This window comes from Coenobita brevimanus, chromosome 59 (assembly GCF_032717465.1).
Source record: "Coenobita brevimanus isolate Jiangsu-jjx chromosome 59, ASM3271746v2, whole genome shotgun sequence".
In the NCBI taxonomy this organism is placed as follows: Eukaryota; Metazoa; Arthropoda; class Malacostraca; order Decapoda; family Coenobitidae; genus Coenobita; species Coenobita brevimanus.
Window position 1 is genome coordinate 8,041,593 of NC_137012.1, and position 23,969 is coordinate 8,065,561.

The 23,969-nt window shown below is 39.4% G+C and overlaps 1 protein-coding gene across 1 annotated transcript in view; it reads left to right on the forward strand.

Moving 5' to 3' along the window:
- The window catches only part of LOC145402854 (potassium channel subfamily T member 2-like), an 812,106-nt gene that overhangs the window by 730,757 nt on the left and 57,380 nt on the right, over positions 1-23,969 (forward strand). The window contains exon 30 of the mRNA XM_080274763.1: positions 23,162-23,239. Within this exon, the coding sequence (XP_080130889.1) occupies positions 23,162-23,239 (78 nt within the window). The remainder of the gene's footprint in view (positions 1-23,161; positions 23,240-23,969) is intronic.

Sequence of the window (23,969 nt, forward strand, 5' to 3'; positions counted from 1 at the left end):
GTAAACCAGTTCTGCTGTCGGGCCCTGCTGCGGATGTCACTGATTGCATTGCGCAGTTGACCCTTGTGCGGTGTGGTGCGGTGAGGATATGTCCGTTCTCCCCTTTGGGACTAAGATGCGAATGAATGTGTTTGAATGGTTGAGTAAATGGGGAGTGTGTCGTCCTGTCTCGGCTACCTCCCTTTCCTTGGGGGAAGCAGCCTAGGTATATAGATAGATAGATAGATCTTTCCATCTGCCATCAGCCTCCCTTTCCTCCTCTACATTTAACAATCTTTTAAAATACTCTGCCCATCTCTTCCTTACTGCATCCATCTCAATTAACCCTTTCACATCGAGCGGCATATCACAGTGTGCCACCAAGGAAATGTCTGTAGCGATCTGGTGGCACATATACGTTTTCTGGACTTTTTATGTTTGCACGCAAGAACTGGGGATCCAACAGTGGTTCCGTATCAAGAGGTGGCAAGACTGAAGAGTTGTCATCACCGGAGGACTACTGTATTTTAATGTCTATTATTTTCGTCACGTATGAGAAATATGTCCAGGCATGCGGTATGAGATATTTTGCTGCTGTGGCAGCTTATTTGAATCTGATGGAAGTGATGTCTGATGACTCAGATTATGTTGTCAAACGAAAGTTAGAGCAAAAATTCAAATGAAACTATAAAAGCGGACAAAAAAAAAAAAAAAAAAAAAGACAGCTTTGGGTTTACCATTATACCGAATGGCATATGTCTGGCAGTGGAGGAGCTCCAGCACCACAGATTTTGACAGCTCATCACACAGATAATTATTATAATTTTTACAGGATGTTAGACATCATTTTACTCAGGAGATTACGGCCTATTTTTTTGTGTGGAATATTTTATCAAAACAATTTTCTTTATATATATATGAAACAAACCCGTATGTGGGACAACCAGCCAAAAATTTACACCTGAAGTGAAAGGGTTAACATTCTTCTATCCTCTTCTCTAACTCGCACTTCCTTCCCAGACTCTCCCACTCACACCCTCTTCATCTCCTTCCAAAACATTTTCTTATTCTGTAGAAAATTCTCAGTCAACCGCCTACCTCACCTCTCATCTGCTGCCACTTTAGCAGCACGCACAGCCCTTCTCTCCTAATTTCTCTTTTCCTTATACCTCTCATATGACACCTCATCCTTCCTCTGCAGCCACATATCATATGCAAGTCTTTTCTCAGCCACGGCCATACTTCCTCACACCACCATTCACTTCCGTTTCTTACACCACCACCCACTTATCTCACACCACACACCTCTTCCACAAACCCCACCACAGCGCTCTTAAACATCTGCCATTCCTCCTCCACACCACCATTTTCCTGATCTTTCACTGCATTCCACTCATCTTTCAATTTCTCCTGATACGCTATCATTCTCTCTCTCTTTTATCCTACTCACTCACTTTCAAAACTTCCCTGCCACATCGAACTCTCCTAGCTCTCACCCACCTCATACCTTCTCTCAACTTTCCCTCCTCCAGGTAGTGGTCAGACATACCTCCATCCTCCCCTCTCAAAACTTTCACATCCAACAATCTGCCTCTGACATTTCTGGACACAACCACATTGTCCATCAATGCTCTTCCAAGAGGTTGGTAAATGGTAGGAGGATGAATAAAGTTTTGAATGATGAGTTACTTGAGGAGGTAGAGCATTTTTAGTATGTGGGGTCACATGTTGCTGTGAATGGAAGAATAGATGTAGAGGTGATGTTTAGAATGAATGAAGTAGGAAAGGTGCTGGAAGGAATGAAAAATGTGTGGATGTCATTCACTTGGAATGGATGTAATGTCATAAAGACTTTGTAGTTACTTGTAGAGAAGTATATTTTAGACTTGTGGTCGAGCGGCTTTTATATCTTGTAGTAGTTTCCCAACCAGATGTCATGTAGTGACGGGAGAGGTAAAGAATAGTATGGGACTATTTTTATTTGTCTTGGAAATATTAAACAGGTATTAGAGTATAAGTCCCGGGTAGCTACCTTCCTGTCTCGCTATCTCTCTCTCTTTCTGTTCTAAGGCTAATCTCCGTCTCGACCTCTCTCTAGGGTCGCTTGTCTCCTTCTAAACTCTCTTTTCTAAAATCTGGTGTAGTAGGGGTGTATCACGTATGTTCCTCATGGCAACAGATCTTTCTCACGAGAGGACTGCTGACAGCTAACTGCATCATCTCCTTACTGGCCGCTGTCGTCAGCTTTCCTCCGTGTAAGCATGTTTAGCGCTGCTAGATTCTCGCAGACACAACACCTTCTCATCATTTGACTTCCTGCTTCTATCTGTCTCTCTATCTATCTATTTATCTATCTATCTATTATGTAGTCCTATATTTGCTCGGCCGCGCGAAAATGGCGTACCATCGACATTTAATAGTTATAATATATTAATACATACTACATACACATTATAATGAACTTATAAGCTAATTAAGTGAAATACATAATATTGTAAAGTAACATAATTGTATGAATATTGTATACATATATTATTCATAGTAAATAGTGATTATTCAACATTTTAAATAAGTTGAATACATATTGGAATAAATGCATTAAAGTAAATTATTTAACTGTAATACAGTATGTACTTGGGATATTATAGTGAAATGCATACATGCAAGAATAAAAATAGTTTAAAATTAAGATTATTGTAAGAGTTATTAATATTTCATTCAAAGATAATGGTACTGGTCTGTCATATATGGGTCATTCTTCTTTGTGTTATTATTATTATTATTTTTTTTTTTTTAATATATATAATTAATACTATATACAAAATATATACACTTCATTCAGGGTGGTTAACTGTGATGTTAACTCTCCCCCCACTAAACAATGACTCCAAATTAGCAATTCTTGCATGCATTCTGTGCATTGCCAACAGCAATACTGCAACTACAATGCAGATGATTATAAAGACAGAAGGTGCTTGGCTATACACATAATATGGGTTGAACATACTCAAACTCAAATCTTCCCAGGGCTTCATTGTTTCATTGATCAGCTGCATAGTTTCAAACTTAGGTGAAGTCAGCTTAATACTTGTGCTCATGTTTAAGTTCATATCAGGCAGTGGGTGGAAATGTTTGTGTGTATGGTTGATAATGGCGTAGTGATTGATGGTGGAAAAAGTAGACATGGATGGTGTAAATACCGCACAGTAGTCTGGTGCTATGTATAATCCTGAGGCTGATGTATGAGATGGTGGTATATCTGGACAGACTATGTAAACTGATGTGTTATGAGGGAAATAAAAAAACTGCGAGTGTCCAATGCGTTGATGGTGTACAAGTTTATCTGGAGCAAAAGTGAAGTTGCAATGATGATGAATATTGTTATTGCTGATGATAGCCATTTCACAAGGGACCGTATCAGTAGGCTGAAACGTGAAAATGTACGCAGGACAAAGATGAACAGCATGTAAGGATGTGCGGCACTTTCGCTCAATCGTTGACTCACTTGCGAAAGTGACAGTGTCTCGTCTCTTGGAGACCATGATGAGTTCGGTGTCTGTGTTGATGTTGATGATGACCAAAGTGTTGTTGTTTCTATAGGGAAGGGGTGTATTTGGTATACTGTGAACAGGTCTTCCGTGATGAATGGTACATGAACTATCACTGATGTTGGTGTTAGTGTTGCTTCCAAGTACGGGTAATATTGCATAAATTCCCTACTGCGGAACAATGGCTTCAATTTATGTTTATGTATGCCTTGACTAACTATCTGACGTAGCTCATGAACTGGGAGTAAGTCATTTGTGATCTTGCCATCACCAGCATTCGAAATTCCTTGCATAAGTGCCCTGAAATGATCTCTAGTGTTCTCTAGTTGTAGTAGAATCGTGTCAATATGTTCTGTGATGATGGAGAAGTGCTGGAAAAGAGTAACGTTGCCCTCTAAGTCATTTATTTTATCTATACTCTCGAGAGCTACGTTTTCTGCTTGTTTCAGATTTTTCACAATTGTCTTCATTGCCGAGTTCTGTCCTGTGATGAATTTATCCTGGTATGTTAGTACCTGAGCTATCTTATTAAATTTGTTGTTTATTTCTTTAAGGTCATCCTCTGTAGCCAATCCAAAGATGTTCCCAAGAATTGCGCCGCCCAGATCGAACAAACCGCGCTTTTGGCGAGTACGTGTGATGTTGTTCCTGTCGCTCAGCACCTCCGTTCCATAAGATGGGAGATCTTGGATCATGACGAGCATAGTTGACTTCGCCTGTTCTAGTTTCCATTTCGCTAACTTCACCATTTCATCCACTTCCTTGGTGATATGTGATTGTGAAACATAATTCCCTATCTTGAAGTCCAGAGTTCGCATCGGCGTCGCAAGTCTTTCTACATAAGTAGGTAAGTCATACACGTAATCTAGACTTATTTCAGTACTCATGACGTCCTTGACGATTGTAGTCGTGGCCGTTGGAGCTATGAGGCATCCTTGTCGTACTATATGCTTGGGGTCTAGGTGCACATATACTCTTACTATGTATAGGAGAATCCATAGCATAAGTCCCTTCATCGTAACCTACCGAAAAAAAAAAATCTATTAATTTCCTATAAAGCTGTGGTTGATGATAGTGATGATGTGCGTTACGGTTGGCTGTTATTTCATTTATAGAAGGAGTTTAAATCGATATTTAATTCTCGTAAATGATGTACTGTAGATTTCATTGGAATAGTTGCACCTATGTTCGATTGTTTGGTATATGACCTTAATTTCTTTTTGTAATCATTGTTGTGTTCTTGCTTGGTTTCTTGAGGTACGTTCACCTGTTCGGTTGTATCCGAGGCTGAATAATTATGTGATAATTCCCTTGAAACTCGTTTTAAATGATCAATATGAACTTGTTTTTCCTCGCCACTTGAAAGTGACTTAATTAAAACTTTGTTTGCCTTTATGTTAATTACTCTGTATGGGCCCTCAAATTTAGGGGATAATTTATTGTCTCTCGTATGAATGACTCCGTAAACAATGTCTCCTAAGCTGATAGGTGAATCTTTTGCCTTCTTGTTAAATGCCTCCGTCATTTCTTCCTTGGACATCGTTAATTGTTTTTGCACTCTTTTGTGAATGTCCTGGAATTCACGTAAACGGAGTTTAGAGTAATCATCGTACTTGTATATAGGCATGCTGTCACCTTCTAGGAGCTCATATGGTAATTTTTTATCTGTGCCATATATAATGAAATGTGGTGTGTCACCAATGGATTTATTTATAGACCCATTAATGGAGGCCTCTACTCTGGGAATCCAATCATCCCAGCTTGCATAATTTTCACTGAGAATGTGTCGTAGCACATCTAATACCTTTTTATTTTGTCTCTCTACCAACCCATTCGATGCTGGGTGATAGGCCAAAACGTTAACCTTTTTAATGTTGTATTGTTTACATATTTCTTGTAAGATCTCAGAATTAAATTCTCCTCCATTATCACTTATTAATACCTTTGGGGTAGTAAAGCGACATATTACATTATCTGTTATTGCCTTTGCTACTGTCTCTGCTGTCTTATCTTTAATTGGAGCTAAAATGACATAACGGGAAAAATGATCCGTTGCTACGAATAAGTATAGGTTATTATTGTATGATAATGGCATCTTGAGTAAATCAACAGCGACAACGTCCCATGGTTGATGTGGTACAGGGTAATTACCCATCGGTGCAGGTGTGATTGGGTATCCTTTGTGTTTCGTAGCACATGATTCGCATCTGTCTATATGATTGTTTATATCTCTTCGTAATGAAGGCCAGTAATATAATAGCTGGGCTTGGTTGAATGTCTTATCCTTTCCAGGGTGTCCTGCATGTGGGCTGTCGTGTATCATTCGTAATACTTGGGGTATCATGTCATTAGGTACTACCAACTGGTTAGTATTTCTTTGGCGTTTTGGTTGTTTAGAGTTAATTTTGTATAATGTATTATTGACCATTGTGAATTGTTCAAGTGGGACATGCAGTTTGGGTAATTGTATGTCATCTCCACTTTCTAACTTGTATATTACTTTTGACCATACTGGGTCAAGTCTTTGTGCCTTTGCGATATCCTCGTGGTTTGGGATATTTCCTTTGAGATCTAACGCCGCGACCTGAATTGTGTTCGGGTTCCTAGATAATGCGTCAGCTACTATATTCATTTTACCTTGTATATAATGTATTTGTACATTGTAGTTTTCAACTGTACATTTCCATCTTGCTCTCCTCCCAGAAAGGAGTTTTCTTTAAACATACCCACCAGTGGTTTATGGTCGGTGAATAAGTGGATTTCGTAACCATATACCAAATCTCGAAACTTTTGTAATGCAAAAATCACTGCAAGTGCCTCTAAGTCTGTAGTGCTATAATTTTTCTCCGCACCTCTTGTTTGTCTGCTGGCAAATGCAATTGGTTGATTCTTTCCTCTTTTATCTTCCTGCATCAGCACAGCCCCTAATCCTTTAACTGATGCGTCTGTACAAATAAGAAATGATTTCGTGTAATTCGGATATGCTAAACAAGGTGCATTTGTTAGTTTAATTTTTAGATTGTTAAATGCCCTTTTTTGTTCTTCTTCCCATTGGAATACAGCATCTTTTTTGAGTAGTTGGAATAGAGGGAAGGCTATATGAGAGAACTGTGGTACGAAGGACCTATAGTACCCAGCCAGACCTAAAAATTGTCTAACTTCGTCAGTCGTAGTGGGTTCAGGAAAATCTCTCACTGCCTGTATTTTGTCATCAGTGGTGTGAATACCATCAGAACTTAATTTGTGGCCTAAGAAATTTATTTCCTTAAAGCAAAATTTGCATTTAGAAAGTTTAATTTTTTAATCCAGCATCACTAAGCTTTTGTAAGAGTAAGTCTAATTTCCTGAGATGATCCTTAATATTCTTCGTTGCGATAATAATATCGTCAAGATAAACAAATATTCCTTGTCCTAAAATTCCGGACAATACGTAATTCATAAGACGCTGGAACGTACCGGGGGCTGTCCTCAGTCCCATTGGCATTCTTGTATATTGATAATGGCCTCTGTTTGTTGAAAAGGCAGTGTATTTACGTGACTCCTGAGATACCGGAATCTGATAGTATCCGTTTAGGAGATCGATGGTCGAGAATATATTATTCTCAGGACCAATATTCTGTAGAACATCACTTAGCAATGGCATGGGAAATCTGTCTGGGATGGTGTGATTATTTAGTTTACGGTAATCTACTACCGCACGCATTTCTCCATTTCTCTTGGGCACAAAGAAAAGGGGAGCGTTCCACGGAGAAACTGAAGGCTCAATAATTCCAAGCTTTAACATTTCATCGACATACTGATTTGCAAGTGTACGTTGGGAGTGTGGTATGCGATAAGCTGGTACGAAAATTGGTGGTGTTTCTGGGTGCACATTAATCATGTGATTAATCAAGTTAGTACACCCTAATTGTTCTCCGGGCAATGCTACGGTGTCCCTGTGTGTTTCCAGCAGGGTTAACAAATCATTTTCTTCGTCAAATTCACCTGAGTGAATTAAATTCTCTTTTATTCTTTCTCTATCCGTAGATTTGATCTCACTTGTTACTCCACCAATATTTATTTCCTTCACAGGGGCGAAACATTTTTCAATATTAACTATGCAAGTTCCCTTCTTCAACTGAACTTCCCCATTCATGTGATTAATAATGAATATCTGAGTTAGCCCTTCGTCGTTCGTATGACATAATGCGTTTTCTACTGACAATCCCTTTACTTTACATAATTCTTCTAAGACAAGAACAGTACTATTCCGTAATTTGCTCTTTATGGTAACCTTCATGTATGAATTAGGTGGTATAACCAAATCATTAGTGAGATGGGCTGGAAAAATTGATAAATCAGTACTGTTATCTGAGTCACTAATTCTGGAGGATGGGGTTGCTGGTATAAGTGGATCTATACACTCATCTGTTTGTGTATGTTTGTTAAAGCCTTTAATATTACCAATTCTTTTTGGCTCTCTTCTACCAATCGGTGAGGGCTCTGAAAGTATTTCCTCTATGAATTCATTATCAAAGTCTATTCCATTCATTTGTGGGAGTATAGTTATGTTCTCAGTTCTCATGGATCTTAAGCCCAGTAACATATGAGCTTTAATTGCTAAGTTTTCAACGATATAGAACAATGCAGAGAATGGTCTTGTAGTTTCTGTGAAACTGAGATTTAATCTTATCATACCTTTTACTGTAATCTCTTGACCATCTACTGTGTATAATTCTAAATCAGCTTCATCCAGAAAAGTTACTTTCTTTTATTTTTAAGAATTCTATTTAGTTCTTCATGTGTTATTAAGTTCACTGGAGAGCCTGTATCTAAAAATAAGGAAACGTTTTGATCCTCACATACAGCTGGTATCAAGATACACTCATTTCCCAACATGCCTCCTATGTGAAGTTTAACCTTGTTCTTCTTTACGTTTGTTCGTTTTTCGTCATGACTTGGTCTTCCCCCGATTTGAACATAGACACAATTTTTTCTACTGTTTTGCAATCACTGGTCCAGTGCCCTTGGTATCTATGATGTCTACAGTAAGGACCAAATCCTTGTGTCTTTTGATTATCCTCTTTTGCCTTGATAAAGCATTCATACCTTGTGTGTCCTGGTTTTGCACAGTAATGACACAGAATGGACCTATCCCTTGACTGTGACCTACGAGGTGATTTCCCATAAAAAGTGTTGTTTATGGCGCGAGACCTGCTCGGGCTGCGCGAAAACTTATGAAACTGCCTGTAGGAAGGCGTGTGGGAACGAGGTCTAGGCGTCTTTGTTTGTTTGGGCTGCCTCATTTCTGGTCGCGATCGATTTTGTCCTCTGTTTGGGGTCGGTGTTGATGTTTTCACAGCTGATACTGTCTCAGGTACCCTGATTCTACCAGAATGTGCATGTGTGTCGACCACACCTGCTTTACTGCACTGCATCTCTACCTCGTTCATTAAGTCTAGTAAGCACATTCCAGGGGTGTACGCGATTGTTTTGGCGATCTTAAGGGTTCTATCAGGTAATTTACACAAGGCAGCTACATAACCAATGATGTCCACGACGAGGTCTGGGGACATCTTTTCATCATCTGTTATCCACTTAGAATTCTCCAGAGTAGCTAATAGGGTTCTCTTGATTGTGGAGACATCAGCAGTTATTTCACTGAGCACATGGTTTGTAGTGTGCTCCCTTACAAGATCTACAATTTTATGTAATTCTGGAATTATACCTGGCAAGAAGTTCATACCTCCAGAAAATTTCTTCAGAAATTCAGTTTTAAATTCATCATATGTCCTAGCACGATGTAGCTTATCGGAGCGCAATAAATTGCTTGCTGGACATCTTTCCTGGCTTATGCAAGATGAAAAAATAGCAATTTTCTCCTGTTCATCTAGTATGTGGCGCTTGATGAACATTTGTTCGCACTGACTGATTAATGAAATGACATCAATGCGATCCTTGTCTGTGCCAGAGAATTTTGGGGCAGTCTTATCCTCGTGATACACAAAAACGTGAGGTGTGGTTTTTAGATCAGCAGTATTTGTTTCTTGATTCATATTTAATGATTGCCCTGTTAATTCAACTTGTACGAGTTTATCGTTATGTGAGGGAATGGTAGAATATGTATGACCGGACCGGTGAACCCTGTTAAGTATATTGGCATACGTATTCAAGGCAGCTGCAAAGTCGATACTCTCTACGTCTGAAGGGGTTTCCCACTCATCATCCGAAACTCCCGTATTTGTTTCCTTATCTATAACGTGTGGTGTGGGTTGTACAATGGGTGGGTTGTCTCTTAATTGTGAGTCTGATGTTGTGGCAATTTGTGTGTCATCTGGTATTAACGTGGGTGGTGGCGAAAATATTCCTGTCATTAAGATATGATGTTATGAAATACGCCTCTTGTTTATTTATGTCCTAGCAAACTAGATGATTAAATAAGTTGAATATAGCTAATTTTAGCACTGAGAAGAAATGAGCAAGTATAATTTTACCCACTTGATACAGATCGTAGAGGTGTGTCGATACAAAAGTCGATCTCGGAAGAAAATACAGGTTTGATTGAAGATCTCTTGATAATTCTAGTGGTGTGTTGATGGACGATATTACTCAGGAAACTCCATGGCCTGGTATTTGTAGTGGTTAACGGCTGTCCCAGGCAAACCTCAGCATAGAATGTCGAATTTCCAACTTAACTGTGAAAATAAGTGAATATGAGTAGGAGCTATGTGAATAATGAGTAATGAGTAGTGGGTGAGAAGTGCCTGGTGTCAGTCACACGTTGCTTGGCATGGCAGACTCGCGTTGTGATGTCATCTCAGCACATGGTGACGTCGGCTTCCCACACTGGTAGCTGTGGTGAGTGAATGAGTAGCGATGAGTAACTTGAGTGAAGACGAGTGAGTAAGATGAGTTGTGAGTCGTGTCTCACTCTTCGTTTGTTTGTTCCCTTTATTCTATGTGGAAGTTTTCTCGGTCCTTTTCTCTAGTGATTTATTCGTTGTGGGATGAAGACTGCCGCTACTTGTAGGTGCGTGTAGAAGATTATACAGACGACGTAGAGTTGTTAATTGTAGTTGATTGTAGATGGCTGTAGACTTTGTAGAACTGAAGCTAATCTTGTAGTCTCGGTTGCTTTTGTAGAAATTTGCTTTTAATTCGGAGACGATGTCCGCAGATTTGCTGGTTTGTCGTTAAGCTACGTGCAAGGCGTCAAGTGATCTCTTGACCTCTGCATCAGCGTAATGATCTGGGAGACGGAGGGGGCAGGACGGAGAGAATACTGTCAGGAGCTGATATTGTTGGTTCTTTTCAATCTTGATATTTTGTAGGAATTTAATGTTGATTCGTAGACGTGGTTCGTATACGTTCGCTGCTACCAAATGTCATAAAGACTTTGTAGTTACTTGTAGAGAAGTATATTTTAGACTTGTGGTCGAGCGGCTTTTATATCTCGTAGTAGTTTCCCCACCAGATGTCATGTAGTGACGGGAGAGGTAAAGAATAGTATGGGACTATTTTTATTTGTCTTGGAAATATTAAACAGGTATTAGAGTATAAGTCCCGGGTAGCTACCTTCCTGTCTCGCTATCTCTCTCTCTTTCTGTTCTAAGGCTAATCTCCGTCTCGACCTCTCTCTAGGGTCGCTTGTCTCCTTCTAAACTCTCTTTTCTAAAATCTGGTGTAGTAGGGGTGTATCACGTATGTTCCTCATGGCAACAGATCTTTCTCACGAGAGGACTGCTGACAGCTAACTGCATCATCTCCTTACTGGCCTCTGTCGTCAGCTTTCCTCCGTGTAAGCATGTTTAGCGCTGCTAGATTCTCGCAGACACAACACCTTCTCATCATTTGACTTCCTGCTTCTATCTGTCTCTCTATCTATCTATTTATCTATCTATCTATTATGTAGTCCTAGAAGGCTGTATGATGATGCAATGGTGCCGACTGCATTGTATGGGGCTGAAACATAGAATATGGGTGCTGCAGAATGGAAGAGTTTCAGTGTAATGGAGATGAGGTGTCTGAGGAGCATGTGTGGAGTAACGCGTATGGATCGAGTGAGAAATGATGAAGTGTGAAGAACTGGAGTTATGCAGGAGATGGCTGAACGAGTTGAACAGAGAGTGTTGCGATGGTTTGGGCATTTGGAGTGAATGGATGAAGATTGATTGGTGAAAAAGATAACAGGATCGGATGTGAGAGATTTAAGACTGAGAGGAAGACCATGAATAGGGTGGATGGACAGTGCGAAGAGAACGTTAAATGCGAAAGGGATGTCTGTAGAGCAAAGAAGAGTGGCTGTGCATGATAGCGATGACTGGAGAGAAATTGTGAGTGAATGAATGGTGACGCGGCCCTGAGGGATATTTTCCTGCATTTGGTCTGATCAGCGGATCAGGTCAGGAGCGGGTAAGGGGATGGTTCAATTTTGATTTGGCGGGGGTAAATCAGCTCTGCTGTCAGGCTCTGCTGCAGATGGCACTGATTGCACTGCACAATTGACCCTCGTGCGGTGAGGTGGTGTGAGGATCTGTCCCTTCTCCCCTTGGGGGTAACATACGAGTAAATGTGTGTGTGTGTGTGTGTGTGTGTGTGTGTGTGTGTGTGTGTGTGTGTGTGTGTGTGTGTGTGTGTGTGTGTGTGTGTGTGTGTGTGTGTGTGTAATGGGGTCTATAAAAACCTGCATTGCTTAGAGGGAAGGCGGGGATCCTCTCTTTGGGTCTGTGGTAACGTGCACACCTATGGAGCACGAGAGCCTGGCTTTGAAGCTTGGTTAGACCAGTGATTAATTTGTAAAGTTTCATTTCTGTCATTATATTGGTGGCAGCAATGTGGGATGTGAGGCGAGGCTTGTAGTTCATTGATGCTGTTGGTTAGTTGGCAGTGTCCCAATCCTTACATCCCAGAGATGAGCTGTTCAGTGTGGTCTGCAGCGTCCCCAGTGGTGGCCTCCAATGCTACGCTACCGTGAATTCGCAACTCACCAAATTAATCACCGAGCGGAGAAACGAGTGATGTAGTGGGGTCTATGAAAGCCCGTGTTGCTCAGAGGTAAAGCGGGGATCCTCTCTTTGTCTCGATGGTAACATGCGCGCCTATGGAGTGCGAGGGCTTGCTATCGAATTTCGGCCAGACTAGTGATTAATTTGTTAAGTTTCATTTCGATCACTACATGCGGATGAGTAATTTGGGTGTGGGTCGTCCTGTCTTGGCTACCTCTGTTTTGAGGGAAGTAGCCTAGGTATATAGATAGATAGCCTGGCATATAATTTCCTGTAATTTATGTAAAAAGTATATTCGAAATTTTGATGTCTTGAGAGAAATTCATTCAATATTCTAGCTCATTAAGCAGGTTGTATATATATATATATATATATATATATATATATATATATATATATATATATCATGTATCTTTCCTTAGATATCCTTCTTGGTATAAAGAAGATAAAAATTTCTTACTTAGTCACACTTAATTATTTTTATTGTCCAGTACCTTTAAAATAAGTATTCATTTGCTCCAATGTTTACGTTCCTCCACACTTATCTATGTAAACATATTTCATTCTCTGATTTGGTTGTGGTCTTTCCATTCCTGATGTCTGTTTGTAGACGAATCGTCGAATAAAAATCTACAACTTTGGAGTGTTAGTTTTTGCTCACTCCCACGAAGGAAGAGTATTAGTAAGGAATACTGAAAACATTAGAAAGAAGATGAAGAATTGCAAAAATGTTGTCGTGTTTAACTCAACATGCATTAATGAAAATCTACTCCCAGCATTCACACACACACACACACACACACACACACATATATATATATATATATATATATATATATATATATATATATATATATATATAGCCAGACGCCCTAATCCCGTAAGGGGTGGCCACAAACATCGCCTCCATGTCGCCGTGTCCCCCGCCAATTCACTTCCCTGCTCCCAGCTCACAACCCCCTCAGGGTGTGTATACATACATATATATATATATATATATCTTTATATATATATATATATATATATATATATATATATATATATATATATATATATATATATATATATATATATATATATATATATATATATATATATATATATATATATATATATATATATATATCTTTTATACACATTTATTTACAGCAGGACACTTCTCATAGGTTTGTTTGTTGACATAATCCCTTACCCACAGCACTAAGCTATGTTTGCACAGTGAAGGCACTTTGGAGAAGTACTATATTACTGAGTTCAGTGCACAGAGTAATGGATAAGGTGAGATGGCTTCGATAATAAGGTATGGAATGATGAGGCTAATGATATGTGAAGACTTGAATAATGTGTGAATGATTGTTGATGAGTGATGAACAAATGGATAAGGAAAAGACAGGTAGATCAACTTGCCGTGTACACCTCACAGCTTTCCCTTCCACCCCTCCCCCCCCGCTCTTCCCAGGATGGTGAGAGCTCGAGCATTGGGCATTCCTATTCCCACTTGTACGACACCACTTCTTGTTTCCTTTGCCACAGCAACAAAAACTCCATGGTAAGTGAGTATATGTGGGCCAAGAAGGGGAGAGGAAACTTGGGGATGCCAGGGACCCATGTAAATAAATGTCATAGCATCCAGTCAGATTTAGAGAAAATAAGAATGGAATTAGTAGATTTTTTGCCCACTAGCTGTTACAAAAACACTAATTTAGTATAATTTGGTGCCAGTTTACTACGGTTTAATTGACATTAACTATATCAAAAGCTTAAAATAATTTAGTATACTTTTGTTCCACTTATTAACTGTTAAAGAAATACCTAATGATTGAGTATAATTTTGTGTCATGTAACGTCTACAAAAACATGAAGCCATTTAGTCTCACTTTATGCTACTGAGGAATCTGTACTGCACTGTGTCATTAAAAAGCAAAGCCAAATTTCATTTGGTTTATAGCTGTGTGAACATCAGTGACCCTAAATTTTTACAGAATATAACAAAATTTGGTAAACAATAATTATAAAACGAAGGGCTGAGGAGTATAATGACATACCAAATGTTTGATAACTAAGGCTCAACCGAGGATATGGTTGATTGCCAGCAGAGAGTTTTCTGCTACAGCCTCTCAATTAAAGAAACTATTTGTACATACAAAGGGGGATCCCAAAATTCCAGGTATTGTTAACAAGAACAATCATACAAAACACTCCCCTTGAAATGCTATTCACTTGTCTCAGCACTTTTTTAATTCCTGGAAACACTTCCTGTAGTCATCTTTTGTCACCTTATCCAGAGACTCCGGCGTTCTTTCCTGACTTTCTTCTAAGTTTTCGAATCTTCTGCCTTTCAGTTCTTACTTAATCTTGGGGAACAAGAAAAAATCGCAGGGAGTGAGGTCTGGTGAGTGTGGGGCGTTCAGAGCAACAGCAATGTTGTTTCTGGCCAAAAATTGCTGAACTGACAACTCAGTTTGTGATAGGGTATTGCCATGATGCAAGGAACATTTCTGGATGCACCACTTCTCGGGACGTTTGCGCCAGATTTTTTCACTTAGACGTCTCAGCACTGTAATTTAAAACTGCTGCTTCACAGTCTGTTCATGGCAAACAAATTCTTTGCGGACAATTCCTTCAGTGCCAAAAAACAAGAGTAACACTGTCTTGATGTTGGACTTGACATGATGTATATTTTTGGTCTTGGAACTGTTGGCGTTTTCCACTGACTGGACCCCTGCTTGTTTTGGGGGGTCATACCCATAAACCCAGGGCATGTCACCTGTACTGACATTTGAAAGAAATTTTGGATCATTTCTTAATTGTTCTTTCAAGTCCTGACACATGTTCACAGAAGTTACCTTTTGATTTGGGGGACAAAATTTTGGTAAGACTCAGTGCATATCAAGATCTTGTGTCAAAATCCGTTGGATTAAACTCCAAGAAATGCCTGTGGCCTCCACTAGCTCGTCAGTAGTGTGATGACGATCTTCAAAGGTTGCCTGTCGAACTTACTTGATGTTTTCATCTGTGTGAAAGGTCGAAAAATGGCCAGAACGTGGAGAGTCTTGGACTGACATGTTGTCTTTCATAAAATGCACGTACCATTAATAGACTTTTTTATTTTATGGCCTGCCTCTTGAATGCTTGCTCAGGCATTGTCACTCTGGTTTTCTTGAACAAATAATAATAATAATAATAATAATAATAATGGATACTCCTTGCTCATTCAAAGCTATCATAGTGGTTTGAGGATAGAAATCGCTGAAGTCATGTGGAAGAACAAAGAAATGTGCAAGAAATACAGACTCGACCCTCTCAGTGCGATGTCATATGGCAGAATGATTCACCAGACTGCATGCAAGTGCTGCATAAAAGCACAACGGGGAACTATTCTTTTTCCCACACTATCGATCTATTCCGGGACTTTGTGGGATCCCCCCACATATACAGAAGCATTCAGTCAGGAAACGGATATTTACCCAGTAATTTTGAGCGACAAGAAAAAGATAAAAGAGGATCACTACATGGTCCTTATATAAAAAACGTGTACAGGCATTTCAGTGTATAACAGAGCTATTTGAATACAATATACAGCTGGCAGTGCCTGTCTTGAAATGCATTTCAAGTAATATCACTTTCCGGGAAGGTTTTAGAAGAAAAATGGCAATTTTTCAGCATTATTGTGTTTGCTTCAAATATTTGTGGATTTCCAAGTGCATTTAGTTAAATAGATAATTATCTGTATACACTATACAGTGTTTATATAAATACTGTACATCTGACCCGATGTATAAATTTTTTATAGCTGGATGTCGCATTTGTATAGTTTGTGGCTTCAAAAATATATTTATCTGACAAGAAGGCTAATAAATACATTAATAGTTTGTTGTATATACAAGTACCGTAAGCCAGAATGAAGTTGTTTTAAGAAATGAATAGTATATTGAAGCTGAAGATCTTACCTGTTAAAGGAGTACACTACCTGTTCCTGTTGCTTTCATTTTGGCTCCCTAGCACCCCTTCTCTTCCCCCCCCCCCCAGGCTGTGGTAGTGGTGATGGTGGTGGTGACAATGTGCACACATTCTTATTAGTTGTGTGTGTGTGTTTTCATTGCTACCTATTATTACTGTCTCTCATTGCCTGCTCACTGTTGTCTCTGGTCACACATCCATAATCTGAACCTTCCCTGTGGCTTTGGACCTTTTTGATGCAGTGACTTTTTTCCAGTTTATTCTCGCTACCTCCAGACACAGCAATACAACAGAGGACTTAGATATAATTTATTTTAGGTTGTTCTTGTCAAGCTATTTCCAGACGATTTCCAGTAGTATGATTGGGGATCTGGATGTAACGTCAACTACTGTGCAGTCAGTATGCTTTCCTCCTAAGCCCTTTTTTCCCTTCAGACAGTTCTGTTCATCTCAGGAGAAACCTTCAAACCTGGAAGTCAAATGTAACCCAAATTAACCCCACAACTACCACCCTCTTAAGGGTTGTTAAATTATCGTGGTGGTAGCTGCATTTATATTTAAAAAGCATCATTGCAGTAAGGCGGTGAAAGATGTGGATGACACAACACACACAGCCTGAGTCACACTGGTTGCCATGTTAGATATCATCATCTCTTGACTCATCCATATCATTCTTATAACTGTTATACATTACCTTGTGAGTTAAAACTGCAGATTCATGCTGTCAATATGCGAATTTAAGGATGTATGAAGTGGTACTTAGGCTCATGTTATTAAGCAAGATTATAAAGGGAAGGAACCTCCCAGTTTTTCACATCACTGATGAAAAATATTATGGAAAGTTTTGAAGGTTAGATCTCCCCCTTTTTGTTCACAATACTCTATTATGTAAAGTGGAATGTGGTCTAACCATATCCTCTCCCCAAAGGTATTTTAAAATTTACTGTCATAAACTGGTGGCATATTGATATTTCTGTGGCATGTTAATATTTCTGCAGCAGCCAGTCATTTATTAAAATAATTGTTTCATATTATAATCAGTGTTGAAATGTATGGATTTCTCCCTTCACAGTTTTCAGCACTCTTGTATAGCAGGTACATGCTTTTGATGTTGATTTAGGAGTGTGGAAGGGGAGGTTAAATATGAGCTTGTAGTCACTCCTTATAATTTCGTAATGTGTTCCAAGATATTACAGCTTTTTTGTATAAATCGTCCTATGAATTGGAACATATTGTAAATCAGGTGTTCAGGCAGCAGTAGAACTTGAGTATTCAATTTTTCCCAGTCTCATTTGGGACTTAATACCAAAAGTTAACATCAAAGAAAGTGGCCAAGACTTACATCCTGAGCACTGATCTACTGTATGTGTAATGTTAATCCGCGACATAGTTTGGATTTTTAAAATAGGGTCGCGAAAGGGTGACCAACACTATACGAAGAGCTGTCCAAGGAAAACCTGTTAGGGGAATCCGAGGATATTTTCCTGGAAATGTGGGGTGATCTCTAGGTTGTCAGGCATTTTTCAGGAGTAGCCAGTGTTGCTCCAGCTACTTGTCTGGTTACGCCACAAGTATTAACCTACTATGGGATTAACCAAGTGCCTTTCAAGTGTATGATGGTAGGTAATACAGTTTTAACTTACCAAGGTCTTGATATATCTTAGAACTTTCATCACATCTCCAAACCAAATCTTGTTGTATAACTGATGACATCATAAGCAGCAACCATTATGCCTGTGGACTGTGTTATGTGTGTGTCCTCATATAACCCTTTCACTGACGATGACTCCAACCAAATCCACCGCTACGATTATCACCATCAGCAAGCATGAACACAGGTACTCCCCTGACATCACACTTTAATGTATTTCTGCCACACACTCTTCACTAGGATCACTGGAATGACATGACACTGGACTCATCTTCAAGAACCATGTACAATATGTGTAGGTAACACCAAGAGGCAGTGCACCTGCAGACTCAGTGCACTCAGGGCAATTACAGGGACAGACTTTGGTCAACAAAAGAACAGTTCTCCTACTCTATAAATAATGCATTAGATCAGGGATGTCCTGTGTATCCCTGGGATGAGCTTCCATCACATCTAATACTCACCACGGCTCCTTCCAAGCCCTGCCGAACACAGCCCTGTGTATCACAGCTGGATGCACCGAAACCACTCCCACAGCTCACTTTCATCCTGAAAAAAGTTGTGTCCTTAGAGACTGTTTTGATAGGAGAAGCAAGCAGTTTTATGCAGCAGCCTGTGCCGATACACTACACCGATCGTTACATGACAGAAACATACAGCACATATGGGCTCGTTAAACATATGCCACACAAACTTTACTGAACTCTCTACAAAATCCCACCCTTGACATACCAACACTAAAAATGAAGAAACACCTTCGTACTCACTTAACATGCAGCGCAAGACAACATCTGAATCAGAACAAAATATTACGAGCCTCCCCTCCTGACAGCCACCCAATAGAGTTTCCCTTAAGTAGAGATGATTTACTTCATGTAGCTAGGCTTGGATCACGTATCACCCAGCTCTCCTCAGCTACCATTAGACTTGGGTTGGGTTGGAATCCCAGAAGAAATGTGCCCTGTTTGTAGAATAGGCCCACACAACATAACATACAGTATATAATGAAGCACTGCACAACACATGCCACACGAAAGACACAAACACAAGATCACTGGCGTAGGAAACCTGAGACAAACCCACAGGATATCTGAGTACTTGCAAGCAATGAGTCTAGGTGATAAACCGAACCTGGGTTGAGCAGCAACAAGGATAACTATTTTAAAATCCTTATGTACTTTGCTGCTGCCATACAACTTTGTTCATAATGAGGAGAGTGCCAATAACTGTGTTGAAAAGATAACATGACACTCTATATAACCCCTTCAGTTTGAAAAATCTATCCTGTGGCGAGTAAAATCACATGGAGATAGCAAAGATAAAAATGTGTCACCGGAGTGGAGGTTAACTACTTCACGTCAGTGACAGGTTTTTCATTTTATTCTTGTTATCTTCAGACAGTATTATTCAGCGTTGGTAAGACTTTTCAATCTGGAAGAGCTAGATACAGCCTTCATTAACATGTTCATTACAAAAGATCTTTCCTGAGCTGAATAAAATAGTCTGTAAGTAGCAAGAGTGGAAAAGTACATCACTGGATTGAATGGGTTAAAGTTATAGCATGGTGGGTGGTTGCTTGTGTGTATGTAGATCACAATCCACGGCACTGTTCCTGTGGAAGAATGTCGCTGCCACCTCTCCCCAGACCTTTTGTAACGTGAGGATGATTATAAGGTAACTAACATGGTGGTAAATAATATTGGTGGTGTTAAATCACAGGTCCATATTCTAGGTGGCACAGCAGACTTCATAGCACATCTTCTTTATCGATACATTTTGCGTGATGCACCTTACTATGTACTTGTATATAATCTATTGGTGTATTGTTTTAATATCAGTATCGTTTCCATCAGTAACATGCAAGAGAATATTGATCATAGGAAATCGATCTGTCATGTCCAAAATAAATTGCCAAGGAAAAGATGTTATGAAATCTTTATGGCCACACAGGATACGGCATCAGTTACAGCACAATATAGTTAGTCTGTGTCTGTTACATCTGCTTTGATTGGTTCGTCTCTTTATGCTTTTGAGATCTGTGGATTTATTGCGACTCCCCTAAATCTTCAAAATGAGTTTGGATTTGCCATTCAGATTCAACCTGTTGGACCTTAGATGACTCTGAAGCAATGTACCTATGATCTAACTCTACTTCTTTCCCTGCTCTGGACATAGGCCTTACAGTTATAGCTCTGGACATAGGCCTTACAGTTATTCTCTGAGGCCCAACACACATCATCCTCTGTGCCAAACACCTTCTCATGTCATCAAAGCAGGGGTGTCTTTCTGAGTGGTGGTGTGATAATAAGTGGGGATGTTTTTATGATGAGTTGGTGGGCCTAATGATAAGTCAGTACAGTCTGTTTTAACAAAAATCATTAAAAGCATTCCCAGTCCCTCCCTAGGACTGAACCCACATCCTGTCATACATCACACCACGTCTAAAATCACTTGACTGCCATCTCTCCTATGAAGCAATAATCATCATATTAGAGAAGGTCTGTGGGATTTCAACTTCTGGGGAGAAGTGGCAACAGTATACTTTCACATGCTTCTTCCTTAGCACTCAGCACTTTTGTCTAGGTGTTCTTCGCTCACTGTGGAAAGAAGTACAACCATTGGTAGGTATGTCACGACGTACAATTTTACGTCTTCTCCACCAATGCAGATTGTGTATTATAGACTGTGTATTCCAGGACAGAGAGGCCTGGGTTAATGTGATTTAAGCATTTCTGTATGATGTAGTCAGTGTTTGTTTTTGCATTCCTGCCAAGATTTTGAAAAACCAACTTGATTAGGAATGCAAAATAAGTTATCTGTTTGAAACAGATCTAGTTTCTAACTTGGTTAACGATGCAGTGTAATACCATCTTATCTCAAGATAGGAATAAAGTAACATAGTGTCTGTGCAGCCATTGACAATTAAATGTTTTGGTGGGAGGCTTGGATATCTTGTGATGTCAGCTTGTATTTTATTGAGTCTGGCACAGAAGGTAGGAAAGTGATTGTAAATATAGAATAATTATGTAGACTGACTGGGCAGAACAAGGTGGACTCTTGTATTTTTCCATCTGTTCAGCGTGTCCCTCATTTTACTTTGCCTTTCATCCTCGTCAGTCTGGTAATGTATTTTTTATTTCATTCTTGCTACAGCTAAATGATGAAATTGTGCTTAGAAGAAACTTCTTGAATTTGAGAATGTTAAATATAGCTTTCACCAGCCTCATTTCTTCAAAAAGTTCGTTCCTGATATGAATATCCTCATGTAGAGGTAGCAAGAATAAATCAGTAGAACACATCACCTAACTCAAGGGTTTACTGTATTTAATTCAGCGGCTTGAGTTTATTTCCTGGGAGTCATTTTACGTTCTCAGCCTTTCATAGCAAACAGATATGGTCATTATTAACACTCAGGCTCCTATAGCCGGCTCAGGTGAATGAAAAGGCTTGGCATTGACTGGTTTAGAATATTAGAGATTTTTTGACTATGACAGGTTTAATGGTAATAGTGCCAGCACTCAAGATCATTTGTCTCACTTTCATCTGAGTGAAATTGCCACAGATGAGTAAATGAGTGTATATATGACTCCCAGGAACTGTGGTTATTTAGGAAAGGTTATGATATTATGAACTTTGTGCCTTCATAGGAAAGGTAAGGTGTGTTTTTAGGAATCGGGTTGGATGGATAGATGGCAGAGGTGTGGTTGAACAAGGGCAGACCCAGCATCAAAGGGGTTGTAAATCTTTTTCCTCTCTTTTTACCAATTAATGATAATCATGTACTTAAAATTAATATAATGCAGTCCCCAAAATCCAAATTGCAGGTTTCCAAAAATAATTTTCCAAAAGAATTTTGGAAGAGTTATTTTACTGCCAACAGTTTGCTGAAGAACATACAGGTATTTACATCCAAAAAAATCCTGATTTAGTTTTCAGGGTCACTGTTACTTTGAAAAGTGCTACACCAGTCTACGGAAATCCAAGATAGTTCAGTCTGGACTCAGCTGAACCACGACATTGACATCATAATATTTTGTACTGTGATTCTGTCCCCATCGACAAAAAAAAAAAAAAAAAAAAAAATCATAATTCTTTATTGCTGTGGTTTTACATCTGAACCATAAACATAATGATTGTGAGATAATAAATTTAAGGCTTGATACATTGAATGACAAAGGAAATGCCAGTTAGGTGGGCGTCTATACTTATAAGTGATGGTAATGATACAGTTCCTGTTTTCAAAAGCCTATTGATCCAACCATTTCGGATTTTGGGAATTGCATTGTAGTAATAACCAAAAATCTATATTTCCACTATAACCATTGTTTTCCAAATAAGGATTTTCACACATGTGGCATCGGGCTCCTCTGAATGTGAACCCAATGGACTTCAGGCTGAAGATGTCCTTCTCTTGCAGTTCAGCGTCTTTCTTTCAAAGGGCAGAGGGGAAACTGAGGGATGTTTGTATGCTGTGTGGCTATATGTCACAGCATGACGGTGTCCCTTTCCAGTGCCATCTGAGATGCATTTGTACTGATGTTTATCATTCAGTTCTTCCGTACTCTTGTGGGGAAAAAGTACCACAGTGGGAAAAAAAAAAAAGAGGGAAGGGTCTGTCATTACTGGACCCCTCCCCCCACATTTGGATCTGTCCCACGCCCCCTTACCCCCATACCCACTACCGTGGGCCTGTATTCACAAAAGATAACTAATGATCAGATCCCAATTACAACTCTGGTAACGTATAATTTTGCTCATAAGAAAGAGTTGCTTTTATAAAATGAACAAAAGACATGGTGAGATTGAATATTCTCCCTATCCTTCTTGCAAAACTAAAAAATTTATGATAATTATGCTCCTGTATGTATAATTTACCTTTTGCAATAACGACAAGGAGATGAGATGTCTTCCCATGTCTCTCGTTCTTCCAGTAAATGATAAGGAGGGAACTGATCGCTTATTTCTGTTCTTCTGTGAACCCTGGCCCAGCTAGACCAAACCTAACTCTTATCATCATTTGTTTGGTCTTTACTTTCCAGTTATGTTCCGTGTTTCCGGCATTATGGAAATCGGCTGAGGCTTTTTCAAATTTTCCATTTGCGAGTCTCAACCCTGAGGTAATGGACGAGTTTGCAGCCTATCTTCTTATAGACAGCTTGTGTAGGATCAAACACAGTACCATATTTACCTGGGTTCTTGGGGTGCTCGTAAGATGCCAGATATTATATCAAACTTCAAAACACCACAATGTTTGATCTTATATCATTAATTTGTTTTATTTTGATTAAACCAGTGTTTCATATCTTTATTTCAAGAACAAATCAAATACAAGCAGTCCTTAATATAAGCCAGGGATGTGTTCCAAAATATAACAACTACTTTTTTCTTACAGTTGATACTGTGAATTGGATGAAACTGTCGGATTAGTTTTTGGGGTAGTAACAGAACTTGAACGACAGGGACATAATTCTTTGATTTAGTGTGGACTTTGCAGCCACGTAGAGCATCAAAAGAGGTGAAAAAAAACAAAACAAGGGCTCATTACTTAGGTCAGTTAATGTTTCATCATGATCAGCCAATGTTCCATGCATCTTACGAGATCCCAGGAAGGTAGGGGCGGGAACCTTCTAGGAGTAGTGCTTCCTAGTCCGGTGTACTTTGAGGCCCAACTTCCCTCCCTCCCACAGCCTGAAGCAAGATGTGGGATTCTCAAAAATCAAATATACAATCATTCCCTGTAGAAACTGTAGAAACTTAGGGCCATGTCACATCGAGGTTGGAATTGGACATATTCTAATGCACACTGTTTCATCATGTAGGCTGAGATAAAAGTTGAAAGAACAACAC